Source organism: Petromyzon marinus, chromosome 27 (genome assembly GCF_048934315.1).
Source record: "Petromyzon marinus isolate PM22_M1 ecotype Great Lakes invasive population chromosome 27, UKy_Petmar_22M1.pri1.0, whole genome shotgun sequence".
NCBI lineage: Eukaryota > Metazoa > Chordata > Hyperoartia > Petromyzontiformes > Petromyzontidae > Petromyzon > Petromyzon marinus.
In genome coordinates this window covers 9,138,485-9,150,704 of record NC_133693.1, presented here as the reverse complement: position 1 = coordinate 9,150,704, position 12,220 = coordinate 9,138,485, and the positions used below count along the sequence as shown (strand labels likewise).

The window sequence follows — 12,220 nt, the reverse complement described above, 5'->3', positions numbered from 1 at the left end:
ATGCGCGCGACATTAGCACAATGGCGGGTACGGATAACTGCCCAGACCCCTGGCGGTATACATGCACAACCGTTTTTTCCCATAATCTGGTCGTCCATTCCTCACGTGCAGTGTCAGCTATTTCCCAAAAGGTTTTTTGAGGGGCACCGAGGTCTAGCCCTGAGCCCGACACTACATCACGTCCCAGAGTGGCTGCTCACCGACTGCCTGGGCTCCACGTATCCCGAGGCAGAGGAGGGATAGAATTAGCTTTCTGCTTCGCCACAGAGCAACGGCGAGATCGCTTCCCGATAGTTGTCGTTGTTTCGTACCCACAGTGCACGTGGGGCACCGAAGAGTTTTTATTTCATTTGTCCGTGATTTGTGCCTCAACAAATTTTCTGCCATCGCGTCCTTAGGCGATTTGTCACAGGCAAAGGCCAAAGGAACGTCACGTGGGGAGCTCCCCGATTCACCCGACATCCATGCACGACCGGCCATAATGGAATGCTTCAGGGACGGCCAATTTGTCTTCTGACGTGACATTGCCCCCTCTTGCCAGCCGCGACACGGGTACTCAAGCAGCGGTCCTGTGACATCACCATCCATCCTTTCTGCCACACTCGAGTCCCAACCCCAACTCCACAAAAAGCCAATCATCCGAGCAGCAGGTCAGGACCAGGGCCTCGACTCTCCTGAAACCTCCAAGAAAGCAGGTGAGGACCAGGCGGTAGCGGACTGGCACAGACTATGGGATAATGGTTGACAGTCTAAGCCATGGGGTTCCAAGCAGTGGCATAATTCGGGTGATTATGCCACGTCTTAATAAGGGTATTTCAGAGACTGATAAATGGCCAAGAATCACATTGTGCAGACATCACGGTACTTTTCGGAGCACGGTTGACACGTTTCTCGAGGAAAATAAAACACTTGTCCACTCTGGGCCGTCAAAAGCATTGGGTTGGATGCTGTTACACTGCCGAGCACGGGGTAGCTCATAGACCGTGCAAGACGCTGCCACTGTGTTTGTTTGCACACCTCTCCGTCAGGTTTATGACAATAAATTGTTAAGCCTGGCACACAGAGCTGGTCTATGTGCATTGCTTGTAGGTTCATTTTTTTTTTTTAACACGCGCTTCAATTATGTTTCCCGGGTGAAAACTTTGCGGGCATTCAGAATTGCGTGTTAAAAAAAAAAATCCCGAGTTACTGCATGATTTCAGTGGGGACCATTTTTCATGATTGGAAATATTCATGGCTCCATTAGCCTTCAGGTTGTTAACGAGTTTACTTTTATCCAACACAATGTGACGGACAATTTTGTAACGTTGCCGTGCGCCAGGGTGCTTTAAGGGAACGTTGAATCACGCATTCACGAGGCTTCGTTGCACACACACACGGACACTTGGCAACCCAAAGCTTTTGGCTTTTCCCCCTATTTGTCTTCACAAGTTTCAAATTCTAAGGGTAGACAGTATTCCTATGGGGTAATAGGGAGAAAGACTCATTTTTTTTTTTACTGTGGGGCTAAGGTGGTGATGACCTTTGCTGCATTCATTTTAAGCCATGAATCACGATTTTAAATCTCCAGCTGGCTGGCTGGGTGTGTGACTACGCATATGTAAGCCTGGTCATAGCTGCGTGGGTGTATGTGGGATTCTTTCATCGCGTCCACCGCAATTTCCTTTGGTTAACTTTCTTCTCGTGCGGAAGTTGCAATTGCTTCAGCTGGACGTGCGGCAAAATCATATAAATAAGTAAACAGCGAAGCTATTGGCGAATTTGCATTCATTTATCGCAAAACGACTGCTGCAGGTGCATTCTTCAATGTGGTGGTGAAATTAAGGTTCTACGTTAAAGGGTCAATTCCCCGCACGTAGCACATCCAGTTTGGTACTCTCTGCAGGCTCCATCCATGATGTCAAAATGAAGCCCGTTTGAATGTAAACAAAGCATAAGATAAATGTTTCAGCGATACTTTTAAAAGATATATGTAAAAAAAAAAATTCGGCCGATTATAAATGTAAAATAAAACCCCTATATTGTTCTACACGTGACATTTTGTATTTAGATAAAGGTCAGCACATGTATTAAACAGGCATGTATTAAAAAAAGGAAATCTGTCAATTTCCTTATTGCAGCTATGCTCTTTTCTACTCCCCAGAGGACACGTGCTCACGTAGAACTGTCACAATAAAAATAACGCGCCGCGTTTCCACTGTCCTGAACGGGCATCAAACTACAAAACAGAGCGTACAAAATGCAGACTCATCTATACCACTGATTCCTTAAGTGATGCAAAAACGAAATGCCCTCTTTGGGGACAAAGGGCACGAATACACTGCTGTTGATCACTGTGACATGAGATCATGAGACGTGGCACGTGAACTCATCCCCACACCTGTCCAAGCATTATTGATTTTTGGACAGTGTTGATGTAAAACAATAGGTGGTCAGGAGTCAACACCATCACACCATCGGGGTCACCATAACCCAATTCGTTGTCTCGTATTGACTCTGCAGAATGCTTCACGTTGGACGTTGACATTTGGGGCCCGGATTCACACGCTGTAGGAAATGGCCGAAACACATCACTGAAGGTAATTTGCTTCTTTGTTGGTGATGGACACAACTGGGGGCACGTGTTTTTGATAGATATATTTTTTTACTTTTTTTTTACAACGAGTGGAGAAAAAGGAGCTCTCTCCAATGCGTGAGTTGGACCCTGAAAACACGGCAAAATGACGATCAACTGATTGAGAATTGTACAATCACTGATTTGGAGAAACTTGCAAAAACATTGTTTTAGGAGTTAACCGTGAACATGCATGCAAAAAAACACATTAAAAATCTGATTTGCATGCTGCATAATACTCGACACATTTTTCAAACACAATTGTGGTGTCGTTGGAGTTGTAGAGGCATTCTCCAATGAGAATTGGTATAAATTATGTATACATCAATAAACTTCAATTTAGATCACCTCGTTTTCAGCGGATGCAATTAATTCTAAGCCAAATGATATTTGAATTTCCAACTCGCTCTGCACCTTCTGATTCTTGTAACCCGGCACCCCCCCCACTCCTCTCCCACCCCTCCCCCACTGCATTATGGTAAATCAGTAAATATGTTAGCAGTGACTCATGTACAGGTCTGCAGTTGTCCATGAGCAACGGCTAATCATTTTTCATTTTTATTTTACACTGGTATGACTCGCAGCTAATTTTCTACAGCAGCAGGGCCCTGTTTGTCTAGTGAATTATGAGATTATAGCTCTTGATATTTGGCCGGATGATGGCGGCGTATATGCCTGTAAATCCAACCCACTGGGAGAGGTTGCGTGGGTGAATCACATGGAGATGGAGCCGTCAAGTGAGTGAGACATTCATCTTTAGGGCAATGATCCACCTGCAGAAGGCATTGCAGCAAGTCTTTATAATGACCGATCTGTGTGCAATAGGTGCATTCATCCCTCGTATTATGTGAGTTTTCTCTGGGCACTCAATCAAAAAACAATCATTCAAGCACGTGCTCAAGCATATCAAGGTAGGACCATCCTTTAAACATGTTAAAAGCCACATTTGTATGTTTCTAATCCCACCAATGCAACTCCATTGGATTTCAAGAATGATACCATGAATGTAAAAAAAAAACAGCGAGTTAATAAAAAAAATCACATTTGGGTGCCACGCACCTCTTTCTTGAGGATGCAGTGAACACTGAAGATGACGCAGCCCTGCAGGGAGTCGAAGACTGAGAAGAGGATCTGAAAGAGGCTTGAGCGGGGGTCAGTGATGGCCAAAACGGCCGACATCCACGTGAGGGCGAGGAGAGGCAACACCACGCACGAGCTCCACAGCGACGACCTGGCGAGTGGACACAAAGACAAAGATCCCCCGTATAGCCTTAGCAAACTGTTGAGGCAATTATTATTAGCGAGTAGCACTTATGATGGCCGGCACGGCAAACGAGGGTGGGTGGCTAGCACCATGCCCGGCCGCCTTTGCCCCCCCAGTGGCGATGTTTACGAATTGCACCAGGTACCTCATCTCAAGAACCGGTTCAGATAATCGTTACTGGTGTTGGCCACGCAGCGCGCTAACCGCTACTACACTACTGGGCACACATGCACAGCACACAGCATGGCTCGGCCAAAGACAACCCCACGGTGTCTCGCCACCAGCACGGCGGCGTCGCAAGCCCCCGTGAGAACGCCACGCTTTAACTCCCCCCGATCGCATTCCCATTATGCATGCATGTTGAACTTCTGTTGCAGCAGTACGTAGCCAACCGTGCTTTTATCGGAGGTACGGGGAAACCGCACATGTTAGCTCCAGCACTGCCTCTGGCACCATCTCCCAACTGCGACCGTCCAGTCACCGCAGTGAGCGGATGATGAGAGGAGTGTGATTCATCTTCTTGGTTCTTTCGGTAAAGTCACGTAGAATGGAAATAAAATAATAACAATAAAACATAATAAAATAAGATTCTCACGACGTTTCGGCCACAACACAAGTAGCCTTCTTCAGGTGAATGAACAGGACTGTCCAGAAGACAGCGCTTGAGTGAACATTGCTAAGCATGGGTCGCGTCTTTTAAGCTGTGTGGGCGGAATTAACATATGAATTAGCATGTCACCCAGCACCACCACCGGATCGGAGGAGGGTGGCGGCTGGGCAGACAGAAAAGGAAGGTTAAAGAGCAGCCAAGGTGCTCGAAATTTAGGACTGTCATTCTCCACTCTCTCACTTTTTACTCGTCCAAACGTGCCCTGTTGGGCGCACTTCCCCGGTATTTGATCAATACCGCATGGGACCTTTCTTGTCAGTATCAAAATATAAGAATAGGTTTTACCCCTTTCTGGCAATAAAACAGTTTGTGTTACGATGTTAATACGCCTAACAGAAACCTTTTGCAAGGAATCGTGTCTGCGTTTACCGCACACAGTACTCGTGGTGAACATGCAAACAACAAACATGCTCTGGTAATATAGGCGTTGTCTTTGTGATGTTTTCCTTTTGGCGTCCTCTGGTCTAACACTGTTTGAGACTAGGCTCTAAAGAAAGCTGTCTCTGGTTTGGACCAATGATTTTCAAATGCAATGCATCATACACTACCACAGCATGTTTGTGTATGCATGTTCACCACGAGTACGTGTGGTGAACGCAGACACGATTTCTTGCAAAAGGTTTATGTTAGGCGTATTAACATCTTAACACAAACTGTTTTATTGCCAGAAAGAAGTAAAACCAATTCTAATCAAGACCTATTGATTCACATCTTGCTGCTGTGACTTGCGATTAGCACGGTTAGACTTGTGATTAGCACGGTTGGCTACGTATGGTGTGAAAGAAGTTCAACATATGTAACATACATTGCGCATGTAGCGGAGGCGGTGACCACCACTGCTGTCGACTTCCCACAAAAGTGGTGGTAATTTCAGAAACCACAATAGGCTGACAGCTCCTGACCAAGGGATGAGATCTCGATACTTCTTGTGAGTCAAGTTCACTTGGCCACAGGACTACCCAGCAGAGCAATAGTTTAAGGAATCCCATTAACAATGAAGTACATGTCTAACCCAACGCTTCGGATGTGAGGTTGCTGGATCATGAACACACAAAACAAACATGAAACGCTCAAATGGACGGCTGAGTAGTCAGTAGGAGGCAGCATGGCAAGTACGAGAACACTGTTGTGTTTCTGTAGAGTGTAGACTGTACACTCCCATTATCCCCCCTGTACAAAACGCTCAATAAGCAATTGGCCAAACATGGCAGGTAATAATCTCCTTACTAAGGGATCGTCAGACTCACGCTTTCCTGGGTAAAATAAAAACAAAAAACTATATGCTGTGTATACATTCTGCATATATCTCTCAAAAAGTATAAATATTAATAATAAACATTTACATATGAAACTGAATTTCCGAAAAGGTTAATTAAATGCATCAGCTGTATTGGAACTTTGGCCTACAAAACATGAAACAAACGATGCTGCTGACAACCTCAAAAGAACACAATTTTTCATTAAATTTTAAAAAATGTCTCCAGCTCCAGGTAGCCCCAAATCCCTGCGTTCCTGCTGGTGCCCTATCGCTGCATGCCAGGCGCCCCCATCGACCACACAGGATCAGAGTCCTGTGATTATTTTTGTCCATGAACCTGGGCTCCGTGAACTTCCCAGAAATGCAACGATGTACAACACTGCAAGGACTCATGCCACAGCAGTGTTTTCGTTCGACGGTCGGATTCAAAGCAGTTCGGCATCACTTAAAACGTAGGCTTCCGTAGCCAAGACGTTGATCCATCTGTATTTGGCTGAGGCCACGTGGTAGTTTCCTGCAAACATTCCTACCATTAACCCTCCATCACGCGACAAGCTCGCCGCTTTCTGTCTCCCGAGTGGCGATGTTTACACACCTGACCAGGTACTCATTTGAGGCTGAGTCGATGATGTTGGGGAGGCACAGGACCGGTTCAGATAATTATCACTGAACCATCTCTCCAAGAGCCCATTGCTTACGTCACGGCCCGATTTGATTCCTTCTGCCCTGTTTCTTCTCCAACCTCCTGGAATGTTCCTTCTAAACCATGCCTTCTCCAACTGTCTTCCAATCCTGCCCCTTTCTCTCTCTCGCCTCCAACCGCCCTCCACGCCCGCTTTTTTTCCACATTCGAACCCTTCATCAAATCCCTTGCTTCCTCATCGAACAGCTGAGCTAGCGTAGCCTCTTTAATTAATTTATTTGAGGCGTCCTTACATGACCCTTACACGGAGAAGGATATTGGTATTGATAAGCTGTGTCAGATATTTCATAGAGGCTGAATCAGGGGTTTGTAGTTTTCATTAAAACAGGTGAATTGTCCTCAGATGTACGAATGGCCAGATGGAGACAATATATCCTGAGCGTAGTGATAGGTGGCCTATCAGCTCCCATAAAATGGGTTATTCACAAAGACAATGTTTATATCTTTAAATAACATCCGCCTATTTATTTCCTTATAGTCTCCACTGTTCTAATTTATAGGAAATAGTGCCTGGCATGGTCAAAAATCACAGTAACGACAATGTATATCACGAACATTTGTTCAAGAAATAAATTTAAAAATAACTTTGCACACATAGCGCATGCAAAGCGTGCATTCTCACCCAAGTGCAACGTTGATGTTATGCAGTACTCCTGATTACTTTGACACAGATACTTTTTTTGCCCTTTCAAGCTGGAATGTCATTGTGATATACAATATTCTGCCAGGGGAATTCAGAACATACAACAGTGTGCTGTCCTGGCTTTCTCCCCAGTCTAATAGAACCAGGGGAAGGGAATTTCCGTGGCAATTTTCTCCCCAAGCCCCACTTAGTACCAGATATCTGAAATGTGTATCTGTGCACAAAACCTGGGCTATTCGTCGTTCCAAGGCTACACCAGATGGCCTCATTTCACTGCAGCTCAATTTTGCATGATAACCTCTGTGATTGTCAATTATTTATATTATTCTTTAGTTTATTTACCAATCCAGGGAAGCCTCATCTCAAAACTTTTTGAAGAAGCTCTTTAATTAGGTGGGTTAAAAAAATGTTTTCCCGAAAAGTGTTTTTGATGTGGGAGGTAGCCAGACGACCCAGCAAAATCCCTGAAATACCAGTCGATGACACTCAAAGATCTGCATACATTGGCTATGAACTCATTTATCGTCTGCACTTCAGCCATATTCTGCATATGGATGATGTAGAGCAACAGCTGCAACTTTGCATTGAGGTGGATGAGCCGGATAATTGCATCAGGAGGAGCGGAATGGTGTATCGGCGTTATAATGTATGTATGTTGAGCTTCTTTCGCACCGTATGCCTCCTTATTCATGAAAAGAGCATTGAGTCGTCCAATGTTCCATGCTTCTGTTGTGGGCGACCACAGCCGCTGCACGCTGCCGGAGAGTTTTTATTTTTATTTTATTTTCCATTATGCGCATCAAGTTATCTTCACGCGCTGCCAGGGTTTGTGCAGTGGATGCGGTTTTAGGGTTGTGGCCCCCCAGAGGCTTTGCCCAAGATCGAAGCCAGGGATCTTCTGCATTTGGTCTTCACTGCACTGCTGTCACCCCCCCCCCCCCCCCCCACGACGATCACCCCGCAGCCCAGCTGGTGTGGAAGTTTTGACTTAAAGCTTTCTTGACTGCAGCAATTCATATTCTTTGGGTCTTTCGGTAAAGTCACGTAGATAGGTTCAAAGAAAATAACAAAAAAAATACGACTTTTTTTTTCCTCCTGATGACGAGCGCTTGTGTTGCGATCGAAACGTCGTAGTTTTTTGTAATTGTTTTCGTTATTTTCTTTGAACCTATCTACGTGACTTTACCGAAAGACCCAAATAACACGGTGTGGAAGCATTCGCTTGCCTCCGCAATGCTGCATCGCAGCTGTGCGCTGCCCCGCGTGGCTTTTCATGCTCTGACAAAATCACATCCAGCGATGTGGCGCTCTGATCAATCGTCCTTCTATTCTTCAGTGTCCGCTCTGGGGTCAGAGGTCAGTGCGTCAACCTAGGGCCAGCACGTCCTCTCAGCACACGCTCTCGTGGTGTTTCCTTGATGTCGTCTCACCGTGTTCATCTCTATCCAACTCGTGTAAGAGGCTATCAGGGATACTGGCCTTGTGGGGTATTTAATAGCTATTGAGAGCTCAACCCCAATTCTACCCCCGCCATCAGTAGCCAGCCTCCCGTGGGGTTTAAAGTAAACCAGGGTACTACAATCTCTCCTTACTCTCACTACGGCAGTCCTCGCTTCTGCCATTCTGATAATTAGAGGTTTACAAGTTTAAATCCTGATCAAAGGTCAACTGCCTATTTTTCTCTCCGAGGGATGATAATATCAACATTGGTTGTTCGGTAGGGAAACTAGCCCATGCCATAGAGGAACGTGGAATTTCCCCCACTGGCTCAGGTTAGTCAATGAAAAGGAGCTACATCCTCCTATTGCTCATTTGAGTAGGAAGACATGTTTGTCTTGATTTGACAAATCACGCAGGTGTAATGTCTTTCCGTAAAAAGGCTCATTCATTCATGGAATGAAGATACGGTCTGTTCTCCTATAACGCGGTAGTTGCATTCCTGAAGAACACAGCGTTATGTAAAAATCGCGTTATAATGAATAATATATAATATAGGGGTAAAGCACAGTCCGCAATAACACGTGAGATGCGTATGCAGGCTGAACGAAGACTAAGGTGTGTGGGTGGTAGCATCCGGAAGCATCCAACAGCATCTCGCCTTGTGCGATGCTACGCCGAGGCAGCCGTACGACCGCTTATTCCTACTTGCGCGACGTAGTTTAATTTGCTCAATCGCGTCATATCCAATTCGCATCCGCGTTATGAATTTTTTTTTTCCCGAACACGTTCATCGCATCATATCCAATTCGCGTTGTGAAAACACGCAGCGTTATAGCAGAACAGACTGCACCATCACTACTTAACCAAAATGTGTCTCACGTGACCCAGTGAGAGCACGGTGGCTTGCAAGCGACACGCTAATGGCACTGAATTTCACCCCAGCTTGTTTTAAGTTCAGTGTTAAGCATGAACACCGTTTTGCAAATGCTATCCACAATAGGTTTTTTTGGGTTAGATCGCGAAAACATACGTGTCATTATACGCGCCACCACCCGACACAGCTAATTAGTAAGGTTTGTCACGTAAAAAAACAAAATGCAAATTTGTAACTAGTTCAGCACACCGGTGTGTTGGAAAGTAGAACCACAACACTTACTTACAACTAGCATCATGAGGCGACAGCCAGAGTTGTATATTTACATGATCTAACCCCCAAAAAAACAACCCTCAAGAGACAGCCAACAAATGTTGATGGGTACTCACCCTGCCCTGTGTTTCAGCTCTTTATCAGGAATGCCTTCTTTGGACACGAGCTTGTTAAAGACCAGAATTCCCAAAACCATGTTGACCTGTACAAAGCAAAAAAAAACACACAACAGGAATCCGGATCGCCCTCACGGGCTGCGTTTACAAATCCACGCAAACTCATCCAAACGGGAAGCCCCCGTTACAGGTCTGATAATCCCTAAAATCAGGGGAAGGATCGTGTACATAAAACAATGCAGCCACTTTAAGGAACTGGGACTTGTTGTCCACGACATGTCATCTGTGTTATTTTAACGGTGCAATCGTGATGACGTCTCTAAAATAATATGACGCATACTTTCAAAAACATAAGGTCAGCACTATCAAAGAATACACTCAGCATGACAGTTTTGGTGACATTTACACCATTATGTAAATATCAAAAATTAAATCCCCCCCCCCCCCCCCCAAAAAAAGATCGCGAATTACATATATATAGCACACAGAGGTAGTTCAATGTATAGCGCTGTTATCTTGTTCTGTTGCATTGAATCTAAGCCAATGTGAAAGCATTTGGATATTGTGTTTTTACCAAGACGACAGCAGCAGCAGGTCCTACAAATGAATAAAGCAGGCCTCCCTCAAGAGACAGCCAACAACTGGTGGGACACAGGACACACAAACAAAACCGTTAACAACACATCTTCAGTGGTTAACAATGCAGCGATACATTCCATTCATTTACGTTCTATATTACTGTGAAAGCAAGTTCAAGCAATTTGCGAGACAACACCTTTGGTTGCGAGCGGCAGATGATACAAATGTCAAACTTATTAACTTTTCGTAAAAAAATGTGTGCATAATAGAGGGGGTTTTTTTTGGCTGTCCACGTGACTTTACCGAATAAAACCAAAGAGTATGAATCCTTGCAGTCGCGAAAGCTTAAAATGTAGAGTTTTTGGATTATATCGCGTGGATACAAATGTGTTGTAAAACCTGCCACCATCTGACACAGCCAATTAGTAAGGTCTGTTACATAAACAAAACGTGCCAATTTGTTACTAGTTCAGCACATCGGTGTGTTGGAGAGTAAACCCACAATTCGAGTATGAAGTTTCGCCGGTAATTACAAATTGCATCATCAGACAAGAGCCTTACTAAATGGCTACATCGGGTGGTGGTAGGTTTAACGACACATTTATATTTACGTGATCTAACCCAAAAAAAACCTCTATTATGGATAATATTAGTCACGAAAGCCTACATATTAAACAAAAAAACTAGTGGTTGGTAATTTTTTTCATTTGGAATATGGGTTCTGTGACGGCATTAATCAATCTGGCTGTCCTTGTACAAATAGCTGCTTGATTCAATGGGCCTCACCGAGCTGAAATAATTAAAGTCTCAGTCTGATCTATATTCACAAATGCTCTACAGTTGTTGATGTCGTTGTTTTAGTTATCGACTTAGATGCTAGGGGTGTAAAAATATATCGATTCCTCAAAACATTCTTACGCATAAAAGACGTGCATCAGGTCACACGTATACAGTGAGGGAAAAAAGTATTTGATTCCCTGCTGATTTTGTACGTTTGCCCACTAACAAAGAAATGATCAGTCTATAATTTTAATGGTAGGTTTATTTGAACAGTGAGACACAGAATAACAACAAAAAAATCCAGAAAAACGCATGTCAGAAATGTTATAAATTGATTTGCATTGTAGTGAGGGAAATAAGTATTTGACCCCTTCTCAATCAGAAAGATCTCTGGCTCCCAGGTGTCTTTTATACAGGTAACGAGCTGAGATTAGGAGCACACTCTTAAAGGGAGTGCTGTTAATCTCAGCTTGTTACCTGTATAAAAGACACCTGTCCACAGAAGCAATCAATCAATCAGATTCCAAACTCTCCACCATGGCCAAGACCAAAGAGCTCTCCAAGGATGTCAGGGACAAAATTGTAGACCTACACAAGGCTGGAATGGGCTACAAGACCATTGCCAAGCAGCTTAGTGAGAAGGTGACAACAGTTGGTGTGATTATTCGCAAATTGAAGAAACACGAAAGAACTGTCAATCTCCTTTGGCCTGGGGCTCCATGCAAGATCTCACCTCGTGGAGTTGCAATGATCATGAGAACGGTGAGGAATCAGCCCAGAACTACACGGGAGGATCTTGTCAATGATCTCAAGGCAGCTGGGACCATAGTCACCAAGAAAACAATTAGTAACACACTACGCCGTGAAGGACTGAAATCCTGCAGTGCCCGCAAGGTCCCCCTGCTCAAGAAAGCACATATACATGCCCGTCTGAAGTTTGCCAATGGGCATCTGAATGATTCAGAGGACAACTGGGTGAAAGTGTTGTGGTCAGATGAGAAACAAA

The 12,220-nt window shown here is 44.5% G+C and overlaps 1 protein-coding gene across 1 annotated transcript in view; it reads right to left on the bottom strand.

Annotated features, from left to right (window-relative positions):
* The window catches only part of ADGRB3 (adhesion G protein-coupled receptor B3), a 174,946-nt gene that overhangs the window by 29,283 nt on the left and 133,443 nt on the right, over positions 1-12,220 (bottom strand). Inside the window, exons 22-24 of the mRNA XM_032961547.2 lie at positions 10,430-10,496; positions 9,856-9,941; positions 3,674-3,845 (exon numbers count right to left, since the gene is read on the bottom strand). Coding sequence (XP_032817438.2) covers positions 3,674-3,845; positions 9,856-9,941; positions 10,430-10,496 — 325 coding nt within the window. The remainder of the gene's footprint in view (positions 1-3,673; positions 3,846-9,855; positions 9,942-10,429; positions 10,497-12,220) is intronic.